The 18,428-nt window shown below is 41.0% G+C and overlaps 1 protein-coding gene across 4 annotated transcripts in view; it reads left to right on the forward strand.

Annotated features, from left to right (window-relative positions):
- The window catches only part of ASXL1 (ASXL transcriptional regulator 1), an 85,225-nt gene that overhangs the window by 22,019 nt on the left and 44,778 nt on the right, over window positions 1-18,428 (forward strand). For 2 of the 4 annotated variants that reach the window (XM_046678746.1, XM_046678749.1), the window contains exons 1-4: window positions 14-142; window positions 5,916-5,998; window positions 6,931-6,933; window positions 8,115-8,223. In XM_046678746.1, coding sequence (XP_046534702.1) covers window positions 86-142; window positions 5,916-5,998; window positions 6,931-6,933; window positions 8,115-8,223 — 252 coding nt within the window. In that variant the 5' untranslated portion in view covers window positions 14-85. Of the gene's footprint in view, window positions 1-13; window positions 143-5,915; window positions 5,999-6,930; window positions 6,934-8,114; window positions 8,224-18,428 lie in introns of those variants that run through there. The other 2 variants (XM_046678748.1, XM_046678747.1) reach the window with 2 other exon arrangements.

Genomic DNA, 18,428 nt, shown 5'->3' on the forward strand with positions numbered 1-18,428 from the left:
CCAGTCCCGCGCCGCCGCCCCAGCCCGCCCCGCCCGGAGGTCCCGCGTGGAGCCGCCGCCGCCGCCGCCGCCAGGGAGGAGGAGGATGAAGGACAAACAGAAGAGGAAGAAGGAGCGCACGTGGGCCGAGGCCGCGCGCCTGGTGAGGCGGGCCGCCGAGGGGGGCTCGGTGGGGGGTCTGGGGGGTGGGCTCGCCGAGCACCCCCACCGGGAGGGGGGAGGGGCGAGGCCCTGCTCACCGCAGGAGGGGGCGGGGCCACCCTTGCACTGGGAACTGGACAACCCCGAAGGCGTCGGGTGGGGAGAGGTCCCCGGCCGGGTTGGATGTGGCGCCTTTTTTGCACGGTTCCCCCCCACCCCAAATTCCTGCGGAGGGGCGAGCTGGCAGGCCGGCTCCTCCCCCTCCGGGCGGCGGGGCCCCAGCCTCCCCTCCCCCACTGTTTGGCAGCGTCTGGGGGTCTGGGGAAGCTTCGTTTGTGCGCTCGGGGGAGTTGGGTTTCCGGGAAGGGTCGGAAGCTCCTCCCTCGCTTCCTGGTGGGCAGTGGGGTGGTGCGTTTGACTCGAGGGGTGGGAAAGCGCCCCCGATTGCTGGGACGCGAGTGGCATTTTGAGCTTTGCCGATCTAAACCAGGTGTGTGGAGGGAAGAAGAGCTCGCTCCCAGCTTGAACCCTGAGCAGTGGTTCGCAAACTTTAGTGTCCTGTGGGGACAGGACACCTGGGGAGGTGGTTAGGAATGCTGCTCCTGGGGCCCTGCTGAAGACCGACTGAGTCTGAGACTTTGCAGTAGACCCTGAGTGTCTTCGTTTTAACCAGCTTCCCAGGTTGCCTGTAGTGCAGGTGGCTCACCACACTTTGAGAAATGCTGACTAGAGTGTTTTACTTCGTAAGCTAGACGGGAGATGGGCGCTCTGCAGAGAACTGACTAGCTTTGCAAAGAATATCTGTGTTCTCTGTTCCTTAGTGTCCTCGTGTATGTACACATGAAGTGCTGGACAAAGACCAAGGGTCTGTTTGAAGATACTGCTCTCTGAGGACTTAGCAGAGGAGAGAGTAAATTTGAGTGTTTGAAGCTGCCTGGTGAGGGGGGTTGTGAATTTTCTGTTTTCAAAGTGTCAGAGGACTTGTAAGTGAAGTATCTTCCTTTTGGATTTGCACCCACAAAGCTAAGACACTTTGAGACATGTTCTTAAGAAATCTTGCTGATGACAGTCGTAAGAGGTTACGCTTCTCTCAGAGATGTCACTTTCTCAGAACTGTCACACAGCAGTGTTATAGGGCAGATCGCATACTCATGTCTTGACACCCTGTAGTTTATATATAATTGCTATAATTTACTTTTAATGATGAATGAACCTCAACCTTCTCATCTTTCATTTTATTGAGAAGTGAGGTTCCTGCCTTGAAGGTATTGTGCAAAAAAAGATGAGTATGTGTTGGGGGTTGTTACAAATCTGTGGTACACCTTTTTCTTTCTTGAAGCCTGTAAAACTGTTAGTAACTTTCAAGAACTAAAGCTGTTTGGTTTATGGGAGAATTTTCACTGATGTTCCTGACCTTCTTCCCCAGGCGTTTGTTGTCCAAGGAACAGAAATAGCAATTGTTTTGTATGCTGAAGTTTTGTGTTTCAGTTAATTTGTTTCAAATGAAATTTGAAGATTTTGTAGTTTCTAAGTTTTTTTTTCTGATTCAATCAAAATTGGAAGCTATGGCTAGTTTTCAGGATCTCTTGGAAATTTCAGGATTTCTCCAGTGTTTCTTCCCCTGGAAACAAATTTAGGTCTGAAGGAGAGTAGGGGAGAGCCAAAAGGATGTGTTCTCTTTCTCCTCAAGGTTGAGTCTTGGGTGTTCATTGAAATTCTCCTCTGAGTTCCTGTTACATGCGGGTGTTTATGACTCTGGGCACCAAAAGGAAATTTGCTTGCCAGAATTTTACTTTTTAGAGGTAGGTGAAAGTACCTTTAAATCCTGTGTTATTTATGTCCTGACAGAATTCTAGGCTGTTTGTCTCAAAGCTCTGTTGGCTCTTACTAGTTGAAAGACTTTAGGAATTTGGGGTTCACTGTTCTGTTAAGCCCCTTTCGGTTCTTGAATTTATTGTGACGTGAACTCCGGTATCCAGGTTGTTATTTCGGTTTTATCATTGGCTCAACTTCATGCCAGATTATCGGAGTAAGTTTTCTTTTTCTTCTGTGGCTCTTCATTAAAAAATAGTAATATGAATAGGAATTACTTAAATATGTGAAAGATGAGTTGTGGGAACATGGTGCATAATTTTACGTATCTTTCATTGTCTTTTCTTTTAGAATTTTCCATCCCTTTGGATGGGAGTGATTGGTGGGTGAGGGGAAACTTTTTAGAGTCCTCTCCCCATTAAAAAAAAATTGCTGTAACAAACTGAGTGCTGGAGAGTTTGTGAGAGCTGACGCTGGACAGAGAGCAGCTTGACTAGAGTGAGCTGTAACAGGTAGGGCGGAAGATTCAATCTGACTCCTCTGTGGACAGGTGAATTGGGAGTGCTTGCCATGGCCGGCAGTCAGATGCACTTGCTTTGTGGCAGTTTTGTATTGCTCCTGATCTTAATTGGACTGGTGGCTAGAGTGATACTAGGAACCCTTTTAAAAACTATTTTCGTAGGAAAGAAGAGACTTTGGAGAATTTCAGTAGTTTTTTTGAGTTTTTGCAGGAGATTGAGTTTTACAGATTTTAATTGTGTTGTTGAGAAGTAGACATTCTTTCAAACATTTGATAGTATTGTCTTTTCTAGATGTAAGAGGTAGATTTTAGGGGGTTGGATGGATATAAATCCTCCTCCTTGTTAGGAACAGTTTGTTTAGGAGAAACAGCCTAGGGGATTTCCCTTTAAATTGAATGCCCTTAAATGGATTCTCCCTGGCTTTGAGAAACTCTTCATTGCCGCTTTATCTTTCACTTTGATTCATGACTGACCATTCTTACATCAAACATTTTTTTCCCTTTGAAGTAGAAGAGATACTTTTTTTTCTTCTTTTAAAGTGTGCTCTAGAAAGACAGAGACTAGAAATAGAACACTGCTGAATTGTTCTTATACTAAAAGCTGGAGGCATATACAATTTTAATAGAAGTGAATATTTTGTATCTTTTGATGTAACTTTCCTTTAGAGATTTTGTTTCTTTTGTCTTAGAGTCTCAGGCTCTTTCAGACCGCTGTTTAAATAATTAGTAACTAGTTTTTCAGAGTCATGCTTCTTAAAAAAAATTATCCTACAAAAATTCACTAGCTCAGCTCACACTTTATTAGTATCAAAGAAATGATTATCTGTGGCAGTGAACATGAGTGGCTTGTACCAGCTTTGTTGTGAGCTTGTTCGAGTCAACACTGCCTAACTTGGCACTTAGGCTCTTGGAATACAAAAATGGATAAGGTTTGCCCTTGAGACACTTTTGGTCTTCTGAGGATGGGGAAGGCCCAGACACATGAATAGAGTTGTACTGCAGGCGAGATAAAGCCATTGTAGATGGGTAAATGGTAAACAGACATCCTGGTTCCTGCTTATTGTTCAGTATAGTTCCTCCTTTGGCTCTCAAATGTCCTGCTTTGGAAGATAAATTCTATGTGTTGTGGAACTCTGGGGACACTGAAAAGACATTTAACTCTGCCTTGCGGAGATCAGAGAAGGCTTCCTGGAGAAAGGTGCTTTCCTAGCTGAATCTTGAAGGGCGGATAGGAGTAAGAATCATCACATAGGATGTAAGCAGGAGCTGGTGACAATAAATGGCAGGAGAGTGTCTCTGTGTGTATTTGCAAGGTAGAGAGTGTGGGAACTGAGAAGGACCACACGTTGTTATTGGAGCATAAAGTTTGTGGATTGTCACTTTGGCAGTCAGGTAGAGAGACAGGCGGAGACCAGCTTGTGAGGACCTTGTGTGCCAGGCCTTGAGTGCCTGCTTTGTGCCGGGCACTGCAGGCACACACTTAAATGATCTCTAATCTGTTCAACAACCGGGAGAGGAACACAGCGGTATCCTTACTTCACAAATGAGGGAGCCAAGTTCTTAGGTTGGGTAGGTAACTTGCCCAGGTTTAGAAGGCCGGAATTGGAATCCATGTCTGTCTGGTTCTAAAGCCTGTGCTTTTCCAGTGGGCCAGCGGACCTGGCAGCTTCAGCTTTTGCTGTACGTGGTTAGGTTGCAGGGAAAGTGGAGAGAGCAGGTTTGCTTTGTTGGGCTGACCTCAGGCTATAGCATGTAAGTTCTGTGGGAGCAGGGACTGGGTCTTGTTTACCGAAGAATTCCTAGAACTGTCCCTGGCTCGAAGTAGGTGTTTCGTGTAATTGTCGAATGCAGGATGGCAGCGGAGTAAGAACGATGTGTGGACAGCAGGGCTGGTTGCAGAGATGTTAGCGAAGAGGCTGTTGTGTTGGGTCAGGTAGGAAACTGGCTGTGAGAGCTGCGGGGCAGGTGAGAGTAAAGGGTGATGCCTGGGTTTCTAAATTAGGTGCTTAGGCTGGCTGCCGACCAAGGTGGGGAATATTGGAGGAAGAGGGGAGCTGTATTACTAGAGTTGCTGGTTCTATGAATTGGAGGGGAGATGAGTTAGAGTAGACGGGCAAAAGGGGACATCCAGTATGGAACTGAACATTTGAGGCTGAAGATGGGGAGAAATCTGGGCTAGAGGGAGAGATTCGGGAGTTATCAGAATTTAGGTAGTAGTTGAAACTGTGAGATGAGGAGGTTACCGAAGGAGAATGTAAAAATTGAAAAGAGAGAGGCTGAGTACAGGACCATGGCAAATAGGGGTTTTATTTCAGAACCTGCTTCTCCAAATCTTGAGTTCCTTTAGTGCTAAGGGCTCATGTTCTGCCACAGAGAGAACCTTTAGCTGCAGTCCTATCAGACTTCTTGCTTTACATTTTATTTGTGATGGCAGTGCTCAGTTGTTATGATTGTTAAGTGACTTCAAGATGTTAGTGTGATTTGGAGTAACCTCAGCAGCTGCATAGGTAGAGACAGTATGAAGATACTGATAGCCTGTCTTTTTCTTTTTCTCCCTTAGAGGATAACATTTCTAAAACTCAACTTTTTTTTTTAAAGATTGGCACCTGAGCTAACATCTGTTGCCAGTCTTTTTTTTTCTTCTTTTTCTCCCTAAAGCCCCCCAGTACATAGTTGTATATTCTAGCTGTGAGTGCCTCTGGTTATGGCATGTGGGACACCGCCCCAGCGTGGCCTGATGAGCAATGCCCTCTCTGCGTCCGGGATCGAACCAGCAAAGCCCTGGGCCACCGAAGCAGAGCGCCCGAACTTAACCACCTGGCCATGGGGCCAGCCCCTAAAACTCAGCTTCTTAAAGTGAGAGAGCTGCAGTTGCTCCCTGAGAAACTACTGCCGTGACTTAGTTGCAGATGGTGCTGACATAAATGGGATGTTCCGTTTCTCATTGTTTTGCTTGCAGCAATCATAGAGAATCATACCATCATGTTGCCAAATGGCAAAATGTACTGTGGCAGTTAACACTAGAATTTCACAACATGGTGGCAAAAATCAGCGTTGAAAAATATTTGTACTTATCAAACTTCCTTGGGAAAGAAAATCTGCATGCATTTCTGTCTTATAATTTATTGTGTAGCGCTATGGTTTATTAGCCGTATTAACGGCATCATGTTAAGTAGTAACCAGGGTTGCCAAGACCCCACATACCGTAACTTGTACACTAAGAAGATGTGGTTTTTAGAATTGAGAATTAGAATATTTCAGCTAATTGCAGTCACCTTTCAGCAACTAGATAGATACATATGTAATTTGGTTTCTGAAGTAATTTTAACTGGAAAAACTAAATTGTGAGCAGTGGTACCTCAGAGCAGAACTGTAGCCAGTGAGATAGATTGAATATAAATGGAAATTGCACACTGAAACCAGAACATTTATATTTCTTCAGGTACTAGAAAATTACTCGGATGCTCCAATGACACCAAAACAGATTCTGCAGGTCATAGAGGCAGAAGGACTAAAGGAAATGAGGTTTGTATGGCTCTTGTCGCTTACCATGAGGGTTTCGTAGGACATGTGTTTTTGTGTAGTTATGCAGTGATATGAGTAAGTCTGCATGTGCGCACACACACACGCTCATGTGTCTGGTGGCGGTGTGGAACTATCTCCCAGGTTGTGTATCCTCTCAGCGGAGGGTGGGAGTGGGTGAGCATCCATTTGTTTTCATCAGAGATGTAGTGACTTTCCCCATCCTTGCTCTCCCTTAAATCTTGACATTGAGCGTGGTTTTTTGTATAAGGAGTTGGTACATTTTGTTCTCTGTTTTGCGTGTTTCAGTGATAGAGAGGGGGTGGACTCTGATAGGCTCTGTCATGTCTAAAACTACCCTTCTCTCTGTGCCATATCTCTGAAGTCCTTTGTTTTAGGGTGGTCTCATCACCATTAAACTCACCTTTTTTCCCCTCACTGATTCTACCCATTGGTGATATGAGTATACTAAATTTGAGGTGACTTTGATTTTCTTATCCTGTGATGTAGTTTTCCTAGAGAAGCAACAAGTTAGAAACACAAAAGGAATTGCAGCCACAAAACCCAGTGACCGTCCCTAATCCTTTTCTCTCTTCACCCTCACCCCAACCTTTTTTTTTTTTTTAATGAAAGAGGAGAGCACAGCAAAGTCCCTTCTTGGGACATAGAACAAACAGCATATGTTTTTGCTGGTTAAGCTTTAGCTGCTTGAAATTGACCTCTTAGGGTCAAAAGATCCTCCCTGTCCAATTGACAGTTCAGACATTCTCAAGTTGACATTTTGTGGGGAGGGAATACCAGGATTGTCTAGATCACATTCATTTAAATAGTACCTGTGCACTGTGTAGTGTTATAATTGTGCTTTATTTTTGTTTTTATGGGCTATTTCCCATCATGCTGCTGTCTGCACTGCTGTTGGACCACTATGACTATAGAAGGTAAATTAGTCCCTTTGGGACAGATGGAATTGAGAATCTTAACTTGTTTCTGCTTCTTGCTCTTATAGGAATTATGAAGCAGTCATGGTGGCTCGTGATGAGTGAGCAGCTCTGTCATTTGTAGACAGAGGTATAGTGTGTAGGAGTCACACTGTTCACAGAAGGACTCTCCCAGCATGCCGTTACCCCTGGTAGCAGAGATGTTAGCACACCCACTTGATACTCCAGATTCTGCACAAGGTTTCTTTTAGAGATTGGTTCTTGGTGAAAAATTTTTTTAGCATGCAGTGTGTTCCAAAGCAGAATAAGTAATAGGTTTTTTTTTTTTAATGGCTTTTTTAGACTCAATTTATTTTTAACACTCTGCATTAAATTAGGGCCCCTAGTTCTGAAAAATGCTAAGAGGCTTTAGTTAGGATATTTATATATTTTTTTTAACATGCTGGGGAGTGGGAAGAGAAGGTAACACTAACATGCCAATGCCAAACTCAGTTAATATTAATAATGGGCATTTGTATTTTTGACAGCTTTTCTATTTTAAGATTCATTAAGTAGCCTCTAACTCACTGAGTTGTCATTGTTTTGCAAGCTACTATTGGAGCAGGGACCATGAAATAATTTAATATGCCATCTTCTTTTTGGTTTAACGTTTGAGCATTTTGGGGTACTAAATCTATTTGACTGACTTTTCTTTTTATATTCAAATTTAAATGATTGCTCCGGGGTAGATGTAGAGTAAAACCTATCCTTCCCGCTTGCCAACAGAGAAAAAGTAAATGAAATACTGTTCCTTTTGTGTGCTTGTTAGAAAATATTTAACTGGAAGGAAAAAGGTGTGCTTGTTTTCTTGGGCCTCACCGTTGATTCTGTGGTCTTTGTGTTGATAATGTTATGTGGCAGTTTCTGAGCATGCGGTGTAGGTGGGACTATAGAGGCTGGGAAACTCCCAGTACTATCACATAACATGTCTTATCCCAGAGCTCTCTGGGTGTGATGGATGTGAATTTCATTTGTTACTTTTTTGCTACTTTCAAAGTGGCATTGTTGTCATGGGATCTTTTCTCCTGTAATCCTTGCTCTGCTGCTTCTTGGTTTAAGAATGAGTTGGAGGGTATTAGATCTTTGAGTAAGTAGGCAGATGGATTTATATGACCCTCATCCATCCTTGTATGTATTTACAGTGGGACATCCCCTCTCGCTTGTCTCAATGCCATGCTACATTCCAATTCAAGAGGAGGCGAGGGGCTATTTTATAAACTGCCTGGCCGGATCAGCCTTTTCACACTCAAGGTAAGTAGTATAAACTCTGTTTTAGAGCAGTGGTTGTTAACTTTTAGTGTGCATAAGAATCACCTGGTAGGTCTGCAGTGAGGCCTGTGAATTTGCATTTCTAAGAAGTAGGCAGGTGAAGCCTATTCTGTTGATTCTAAATGGCACTTTGAGATGTTCTGGTGTGAACAGGGTATTAGGAATTATTTAGTTATAGCAGCTATTGTGTCTATATTCAGCTTTTCTTTGTCTGTATCTTTGCAGATTGTATGCAGTGGAGGGATAAGTATGTGTGGGCGTAATTGCAAATGTGACTTAATTAGGATTTTGTTTGTAGTAATATTGTGAAGGTTAAATTACTGGACAGCTAAAGTAAGACCTGCTCCGTGGAAAAGAACTGAAATGTGAACATACTTGTGGAAATTCAAAAACTCTAGCATTACTAAGTAATGCTTAGTAGCATTTACTAAGTGACACTAATTACAAAGGAAGAGAACTTAGATCAGGTAGAGTTCATAATAAAGCTTAAATAGAGCTGAAATGAACAGGCTGTTTTTCTACCATTTGTGATATATACGGCTATCATTTAAACCAGGGGTTGGCAAACTTTTTCTGTGAAGGGCCAGATAATAAGTATTTTAGGTTTTGTGGGCCATACTATTCATAAACTATTCAGCTCTGCCTTTGTAGCAGGAAAGCAGCCATAGACAGTGCACAAAAAAATGTGCATGGTTGTCTTGCAAACTTTATTGACATAAACAAGCAGTGGGCCAGATTTGGTGTGGGGTTGTAGTTTGCCAACTCCTGGTTTAGACTTAAGATCATCTGTTGGTAGTGTGGATCCTGAAAATTTGATGCTGACCCTTATACTCCTCTATAATACAGTTATAAATTATAGTAGTTCACATACAAACTTTTCTCTTTAAGTTTTGTTCTCTTACTAGACTTGTTTTCTTCACTTAATTCAAAGTTAGACACTTGAGCAAAATACCAGGTGTATAACCTGCAGTCATAAACTTGATCTTTATGTACAGGTCAGATGTATCTTATGTTCATGTGTCTGTGCTGTTTTCTGTATTGCTTTTATTGCTAATATTTTGGGCTTTTTTTGTTAAGAGATAACATAATGTAATGTCAGGAACCAAGCCGTGGGAGGGACAGAACCTTGAGTTCAAAATCTGGCTTTATAGCCTGGGACGGGTTTAACCCCTCCCTATTGTGGTGTATGCTTTCCTGACAGAGTCAGTTCTTAATAAATGGTAGCCTTTATTCCTTTAGGTTCCTCAAACTTAATTGCTTGTTCATGACATTTTTCTATTATATATCATATATTGTTATATGTAATAGTGAATAATTATAATTATACATATTATATATTACAAATATGCTTGCTAATGGCATATTTCTGTTTTAAGCGGGAGGAGAAATACCTTTTTCTGTGAACACCTTGAGGGTCGGAACTGAGTTTTATTTGCCTTTGTGACTTGGCCCCGGGCAGAATTCTTGGCATAGTCCCTGCTTAATAAATATTTGAACTGAATTAGATTTCTTCATTTTAATTTTAATGTGTCTGAGTAAACTGCACTGTGTGAACCTGCTGTGAGCTAGCAGGTGTTCTGTTAGTCTGTTGCCCGCGTCTGAGATGCATCGATTGAAGGTGTGCCCAGCATGCTCTCCCATTTGCCTTTGGCTTTATGTTGCTTAGTCTTCATAGCATCTGGCTCATTGAAGTTGTCCATCACCTCTCTGATACTCTTTTTGCTCTTTTCGGGTTAATGGTTTGCGTGTCTGGTTCCGCTAGTTAGACTGTAAACTTGAGGGCAGAGATTAGGTCTTGTTTCAGTATCCACTAGGATACTGTACAAAGTAGCCATCAATAAATGCATTATTTAATGACTGAGTTACTGAATAATGGCTACCTTCTGGTACTTCATTATCCTTTTGTTTTGACATTTGATGATAAATAAACTGCTCATAATCTTGATGGAACTCTCCCTAGATTTGCCTCTGGCATCTAGCTCATACCTCAGCCAAAAAGAAGAGTTTACTGCTGTGGCTTTGGTAGAATTTTAGCTTGGTTAATTACCTGTTTGTGTCTCTTAACATTCTGACCTGTTTGAAAAGCAATATATGCAAATACAACAGAAAGCACAATACAACAGAGAAAGTGAAAGTAACCCATAAATTCTGCTACTTGTAACCTAAGTAATAATTTATATTAATAGTACTTGAAAAAATCAGCTAGGTTCCTTGTGGCTTTGCTGCTTGCCGTATTCAGTTAGTGTATTTGCTGTCATGTTACATATAGACCTACCTTATTCTCCTTAAAGACTTCTTTTTTAAAGAAGATTCTCTTTAAAGACTCTAAAGCTTCTTTTTAGAGGCTTCTAGACTCCAGGTTATGAGTGTGTGGTAATTATTAGTCTCCCGTTAAATGCCTCATTATCACCACACCATCTCCCGGAAGTTGCGCAGGTGTTTACTTTATTGTTATTCAGGCACGGGTAGGAAAGGGTACCAAAAATCTGAACCAGCTGATCGCCTGAGATCCCAGGTCTGCCCACTAAACACTTGAGTGCAACGTGGTGTTAAGTAAATTTTTTTTATCCTACTTTTTTTTAATTTGAAAAAATTTCAAACCTACAGAAAAATTGAAGGAGTACTACAATGAACGCCCTACCCCTCTGGCTTTTCTATCCATTGCTGCAGTTGGCCACGTTTACTTTATCCCTCTCTACACATGTATGCTTTTTTTTTTTTTAGAACCATTTCAAAGTGTTAACTAGTACCGGTACTTCACCCCTAAATATTTTAGAATATCTTAAGAACAAGGACATTATTGTACATAACCACAACATCATTATCACATTCAAGAAAGTTAACGTTGATAAAGTAGTATGTAATATATAGTCCACTTTCAAATTTTCTGTAGTTGTTCCAAAAACATTCTTTATAGCTTATTTTTCAAATCCAGCATCCAGTCAGAAATCATGCATACGTTTGGTTGTCATGTCTCTTTAATCTCCTTTAATATAGAACAGTTCCCTTGCCTTGTTGTGTTTTTCATGGCATTGATATTCTTGAACAGTCTGGGTCAGTTTTATAGAATTAAATACACTGTAAAGAACTAATAAAAGTGTAGAAATCTTGGTTATTTCCAGACTCCTTTATGTTTGTACTGCTGGATCATGTCTTCTGTTCCAGGTTGTGCCCCAGAGCCCCTCAGCACTGAAGGACTGAAGTGAGGGGATATTTTGTGGACCCACGGATTGGTTGGTCAGGATCTTGCCTGTAATAGGGACAGGAAGATACAAATTATTTACTCACATTTCTCGTTTTTCCCTTTGAAGGTGGTAGTGGCACCTCTGAAATCCTGTGGCATTTTCTTTGCCTATGTTTTCTCTCATGTGTTAAGGAAAAGCACATGCAGAAAGGCTTGGTCGTTTTTCTGCCCCCTGCTTGGAGATCTCTTCCAGTGAGCCCTCAAGGTCAGAATTATATTTGTCCATGTGGTTTTGCTACTTATTTGAAAAGAGGAGTTTTTTCAGTTCTGAATACATTTGTGTGGCCTTATCTGTGATTATGGAAGGTTTACTGATAAGCTGGAGTCTTTTTGGGCATGCCACAGGGTTCCTTCTCTGATAAAGTTGTTCTAGGTAGTGTGATGGTGCGTACATTGGACATTTTATATGTAGATGCTTGCATCAGCCCTCAGAGCTAGTCCTCAGGGATGGTTGGAATAGGTGAAATCTATCCGTGCTTTGAATTCTTGATTTGCTTTGCTTTCCTTAAGCTTTTCTTGAAGTCAGCTGTCAGGATCCATCATTGCCTGGTTAGAGGTAAGATTTACATCATATTTTACACTTGAGATTTCCCATCCTTATAAAACCTTTGTGAGCTCCTGTGTAGTGTTCTGCACTTTTAGGACTTCACGCTGAACTCCTATGCTTTTGTGACTCGATGTTTGTGTCACTGGTGAGTTTAACCTGGGTTATAAGTGGTCATTCCAGCATTCACCGTCTGGCATAACTGCAGTCATCTGAACATTGTTCAGTTTTATTGTGGAATGAGGTTCAAATTGAGATGTTACTTATGGCTGTTTGCACTTGTTATATCTCATGTGGTGATATAGGGCTCAGCCTTCAGGGCTTTTGATTCAATTAACAGGCCTAGTTGAATCTTTTTAATATATAGAATATTTTTTAAAAAGTGTAAAAAACATCTTCCTGGTAAAAGAAATAGATGACTATACTTGAAGTATCCATCCATTAAAACCCACAGTTTGCAAATAGAGGAAAAAGCCAATGGAGGAAGAGAGGGAGGTAATTATTTCAGTCTCGCAATGTTTATTTATGTAACTACAATTAAAGTATTCACGTACAACTCCACACTTACAGCAGTTTTAAACTATTTATATTACCCTTAAATACCAAGTAGAACAAACAGAGTCAGCCTGGACTTAGATACAGTAAAATCGTAGTTTGTCAGAAAGGCAGTGTCAGAGTCCCTTTGACTTTTGATAGGTGTGCAGCCAGCAGAGTGGTCTTTTAAAAATGCAGATCACATCATGTCACCACCCTGCCTGGCCTTCGCCTGCCTCTCTGATCTGCTCTTCTGGCGCTTTCCCCTTGGTCATCATACTTCAGCCACCCTGGCCTTCACTCTTTTTCTCAAACACATGAAACTTGTGTCCACCTCAGGGCCCTTGCACTTGTTAGCCCCTGGAAAGCCCTGGGGTAGCTTCTTGTCATTTGGTTTTTTGTTCAAAAGTATCTTCTCAGTGAAGCTTTCACTAACTACCAATCTAATTCCACAGCTTCATGAGAGTCTTTGTTAGTTTCGTAGCCCTGTCAGCCTCAGAAATTACCTTGTTTGGTTACTTGGTTATGGTTAGCCTCCTCCACTAGACTGTGAGGACAGGAACTTTGTTTTCACGCATTATAGGTACTTGATAAATGCTGGCTGAATGAAAAGTAGAAGATGGCATCATCGGAATCTTAAGCCAGCTGGTTTTCCTGGTAGTTTACCTTTCTTTTATATCAGGTTTATTACAGAATATGCATATTTGGGTTATTTTTTTCTTGTGTTCAGCAAGTCAACTTCTAAGAACTCTTTTTTTTCTTGCCCTCTTTGGAGCAGTTCTACATAAATCTGTGAAAGAATCTGCTGACACTAGAAATAAATCTTTCCCAGGCTGTGGCCGTAATCTGGTTCCTCTTATTTGCTGGAGGCAGAAATTTAGCCATTAGAAACAGTTTAAACATTTTAGGTATGTTTTAGATATCATCTTATTGTTCCTTTTAGGGATTTGAACTTTGATGATCTTGCTTGTTAGAAAAAAGAATTTATACTTTAATGGTAGTGACATTTTTAGACAATGTCTTTTATAGTATGTGTTAGCCTTATCAAATATATGGCTAAAATATATGGCTTTTTAATGCTTAGAATCCTTCAGTTTTAGAGAAGGGCTCTCAGATCATCCAGTTCATTTTCATTTTGCAGACAGAAAACTGAGCTTATAACAAATTTAATGATTTATGTGTGACCATACATGTGTGTGACAAATGGATGTGGCCTACTTGGGACTAGAACTGAGAGCCCCACCTTTTGAGTTTGATTTCATTATGCCAATTTAGAATAAAGAGTTTTTCTTAAGGCTTTATGAACTTTGTCACTTCATCTTTTTGAAACATCTTGTGAATTTCTTGATCTTCCTCAAAATGTCAGTTTTACTCTCTTCAATGAAGATTTTTACAATTGTTAAGCAAAAGTAGCTTTTCATATCCTTAGACGCGAACTCTTTAGATATGGCCAGTTGGTTTGAATTTTGTACTCTGTGTGAATTATATTGGTATTTCTGATTGTAGGTGTTCTTTTCTCTGCAAGAATGAGTGATACCTATATGATGATAGTAAGAACACTGGACTAGGAGTCCAGATCTGGGTTCCAGCATAGCACCTCATGTCTTAGTAAATATCTCCATTTATGCTTCTTTGTCTCTAACACTGAGGAGTTGAAATAGATTAGTCGTTTAAATACTTCAGGTGTAAAACCCTTTTATCTCGTGAAATGGAGCTGCAAAATATAGATGACTCTGAAACTGCTCTGGTTGAAACAAACGTGAGGGCCTAGCTTCTCCATCTCGTGGGTTCTACCATCCCCACCCCGTGCCCCACGCACCCAAGCCATCTTTCCCAGACCCCGAAGCCCTGTTGAAAACCTCTTAGAGTAAAAGTTTTCAGCATCTAGACTGCTTTGTGTGAAAAGTAAGTAGCGCTGGATGTTTTTCTTTCCTGTTCTTTGTGATGCATTTGGTGTTTACTGGAGGCTGACTGTCTTCCGGCAGGCCCCCTTCACTCTCTGCTGCAGGAGGTCTGTGCAGAAGGCCCGGTACTGGGGCAGCGCCATTTGCTCTGGGTAATGGTAGCAGCAATTTGGTTTTGATGGAGGCTTTGACCCCCCAGTTGGTAAAAGGTTTCTTATTTGAGTAATCCTCAAGGGACATCTCGATCTGCCTTTGACAAAAGGGGCATTGCATTGTCTGCCAGGATTCCCGGCCAGCTCGGGGAGAAGAGGGAGCTTGATTGTTTCCCGAGCCCTGCTCAGACTCTGGTTTTATGCCTAGGAGATGAGCTGCCTTTTGTCCTCCTACCTGCTGAAGTTCAAAGCCCTCTGAGAATGAAGTGGTAAAGGTCAGGGAGCAGAGGTTTGCAAAGCACTACCAGCAGAATGGTTTTGTGCTACCTCTGGGGGATGGGCAGGATGATAATTTCAGCATTGCTGAAGTGATGTATGTTTTTGAAACAAAAGGTTATAAACATTTTTTTAAGTGTGATTTTAAAGGACCAGGGTTCTAGGAAAGTGAGAAGATTGTATATGCTCTGGGCTTCCTAGAGACTGCGTTTGAAAAAATACACTTTTCTTTGGATTAGCCAATATGAAAACTGTGCATTTGATCTCTTCTCAATCCTTTAGATCAGACTTTGGGGAGAGTTATTTGAGGAACTTGTTTAGTCTAAGAAAGTTGCTTCTTATTCTAGTTTAGCTAAATCTGGAAGAAGAGATGGAAACTGATAAAGTTAATTGAGTGCTAACTGTATTTCAGACAGGCGTCATACTCCTCACATTGGTCTTTTTAAAACCATGTATATTTCGTGCTCCTGTGCTAATGGGGAAATAGCCTGAAAGCATTTAAGTAAGTTGTATGAAGTCACGTTTTTGGTTATTTGAGAAATTTGTATTTAACACATGGAGGACAGATTAGGAGATTTGAAGTTTTGATTAAATGAGTTGGTTCTGAAATGTTTGAGAAGTGTACTCAAGGTTCTGAAAGAATAGCTTTGCATTCTTTTACATCATCAGGGAGGAGAAGAATAGGGAGGAAAAAGACATCTGTTTTCTTCTGTTCTGGAAGATGCTGTCTTTTTTTATTCCATTGTACTAAACAGGCTTTGAAATGTGTGCTTTTAAGTGTCAGCTCATCCTTTTGTTTTAGTCGTCACTTTGACTCCATGCCGGTTTTTCCTTTGGTAAATTAACTCCTGACTATTCTCCTTTTGAAACTTCTACTTTTTTTGGGTGTCCATTTCCATTGCCACCACCTTCGTCTGAGTTATCCTCATATGCTGGGTACTGAAATAGCTCCTGCCTGGTCTTGCTTTCACTTTTGCCCCCTCAGAATTGAGTTTGCTCCCTTGTAATTCCACACAGCAGCCAGAGGGATTTTTAAAAAAGCGTAATTTGATGATATGCTGCCTCTGTTCCTTTCAGGGCTTTTTTTTTTTTAAAGATTGGCACTTGAGCTAACAACTGTTGCCAATCTTCTTTTTTTTTTCTGCTTTTTCTCCCCAAATACCCCCCCAGTATATAGTTGTATATTTTAGTTGTGGGTCCTTCTAGTTGTGGCATGTGGGATGCTGCCTCACTGTGGCCTGATGAGTGGTGCCATGTCTGTGCCCAGGATCTGAAGCAGCGAAACCCTGGGCCGCTGAAGCGGAGTCCACGAACTTAACCACTTGGCCACGGGGCTGGCCCCTCTTTCAGGGCTTTTGCCCTTGCTGTTTCACCTGACTGAAATGCCCTGCCCCCTCCCTGCATGCCCTGCTCCCACACCTCCTTCAGGTCTTTGCTCACATTCCACGCTGACCCCTCCACACCCCATAGCACTGCCAATCCCGCTGTTCCCTGCCTTATGTTTTTCTTCTTGGTATTTATCTCTGTCAGATGTACTATATCATGTATGCCCATTTTGTTTATTATTATTGTCTCCTTTGACTAGAACATAAGCTCCATTAAAGGGGTTTTTAATTTAAGTTACTGTTGTCTCTCTAGTCCCTAGGAAAAAAGTAGGCACTCAATAAATATTTGTGAGTAAATGAATTATAGTTCATTTCTTTTAATTTGGTAATATAGTGAATTATGTTAATAGATTTTTTCCAGTGCTCAAGCATCCTTGTATTCCTAGGATGAATGTCACGTTGACATGGTTTTCCTTTTAAATACACGTTGCTGGATTTAGAATATGAATAATTTATTTAGGATTTTTACATTTGTATTCATAAGTGACATAGCAGTGATATTCTGATTTGAGACCTTGTCCTGTTTTGGTATCAAAACAGTCTGTGCTGTTTCCCCCTCTTGAATCTCTGCAGTCGTCTCTTTAAGACAGAGATTATTTGTTCTTTTTAGTAGAACATTCCCATAAAACCTACTGGGCATGATATGTTTCATTTTGAGAATATATTTTTACTTTTTTTTATTGTGAAATAGATAATTTATACAAAAGAGTGTGTATAAACTTTGTGTTATTTTAGAGAATAATAGCTAAAAAATAAACTGCACACTCCCATTTCCACCAGTCAGCCCAAGAACAGAATATCCTTTACACTTCGAAGCCTCTGAGCATACCGCTTTCTCCCTCTGCTAGAGACAGCCACTGTTCCAATTTTCATATTAACCGGTCCCTTGCTTTTATTTCTAGGTTTTCCTATGTGTATGTATTGCTGAACATGCCTTTTAAAAATATCTTTATGTGAATGGAATCATACTGTATGCATTTTTCTCTGACTTGCTGCTGTTGCTTGTCATTTTTGAGCTTGGTCTGCATTGGTGCATATAATTGAAATACATCATATTTTCTGCTATATGCTGTCTTATGGTATGAATAAAGCATGATTTATGTGTCCATTCTGTACTTGGTGTATATTTGGGTTGTTTCTAGTTCTCACTGTAACAAGGCATGCTGCATGGAGTGCTCTCGTACGTGTCTCCTTGCACATGCGTGCAGCGGCTGCTCCAGGGCATGTAGATTGCTGGGAATGGGACTGACTAGTAGGTTTTGCACCTGATCATTGTTACTGTGTCGCACAGCTGTTTTTCAGAGTGATGGTATGAACTTACACCCCTTTCATAGTATATGAGAATTTCTGTTGCTTCACAGCCTGAGTATTGTGGCTATAAAATAGTATTTTGTGGGGTTTTTTTCCTGTTTTTAAATTATGACATAATTTACATACGGTAAAATTCTCCCATTTTGATGTACTAGTGTATAATTCTATGAGTTTTTAAAAATTCATTTGTTTTTTTAGTTCACGTTTGTTTTGACATTTTATTTGTTTTAACAGTGCTATTTAAAGGTATGCCGTACGTGGCTTAAATGTAGTTACTCCAGTAAACGTTGGTGCTGACATGCTTTTCTCTCCCTTAAAAATTGTTTTACATTTAGATACAGTAAAATTCACCTTTTTTAGGTTATAGTCCTTTGAGTTTTGACAGACATATACAGATGTGTAGTTATCACAATAATTCAGAGAGAACAGTTCCATCGCCCAGAAACTTCCCCTATGTCCTTTTCCTAGTCAACTTCTCTGCCCACCCCAGCTCTTGGCAGCCATTGATCTGTCTTCTGTCCTTGTAGTTCTGCCTTTTCCAGAATGTTATATAAATGGAATCATGTGTTATATAGCCCTTTGAGTCTGGCTTCCTTCACTTAGCATGAGGTATTTGAGATTTAGCCCTCTTGTAATGCATATCAACAGTTCCTTCCTTTTTATTGCCGAATAATATCCCATTGTATGGATCTGCCACATTTAGCTTTCCCATTTCTCAGTTGATGGACATTTGGATTGTTTTATCTTTTTGACTGTTAAGAGTAATGCTATGAGTATTTGCATACAAATCTTTGTGTGGACGTACATTTTCATTTCTCTTGGGTAGATAACCTAGGA

This window comes from Equus quagga, chromosome 12 (assembly GCF_021613505.1).
Source record: "Equus quagga isolate Etosha38 chromosome 12, UCLA_HA_Equagga_1.0, whole genome shotgun sequence".
Lineage (NCBI taxonomy): Eukaryota > Metazoa > Chordata > Mammalia > Perissodactyla > Equidae > Equus > Equus quagga.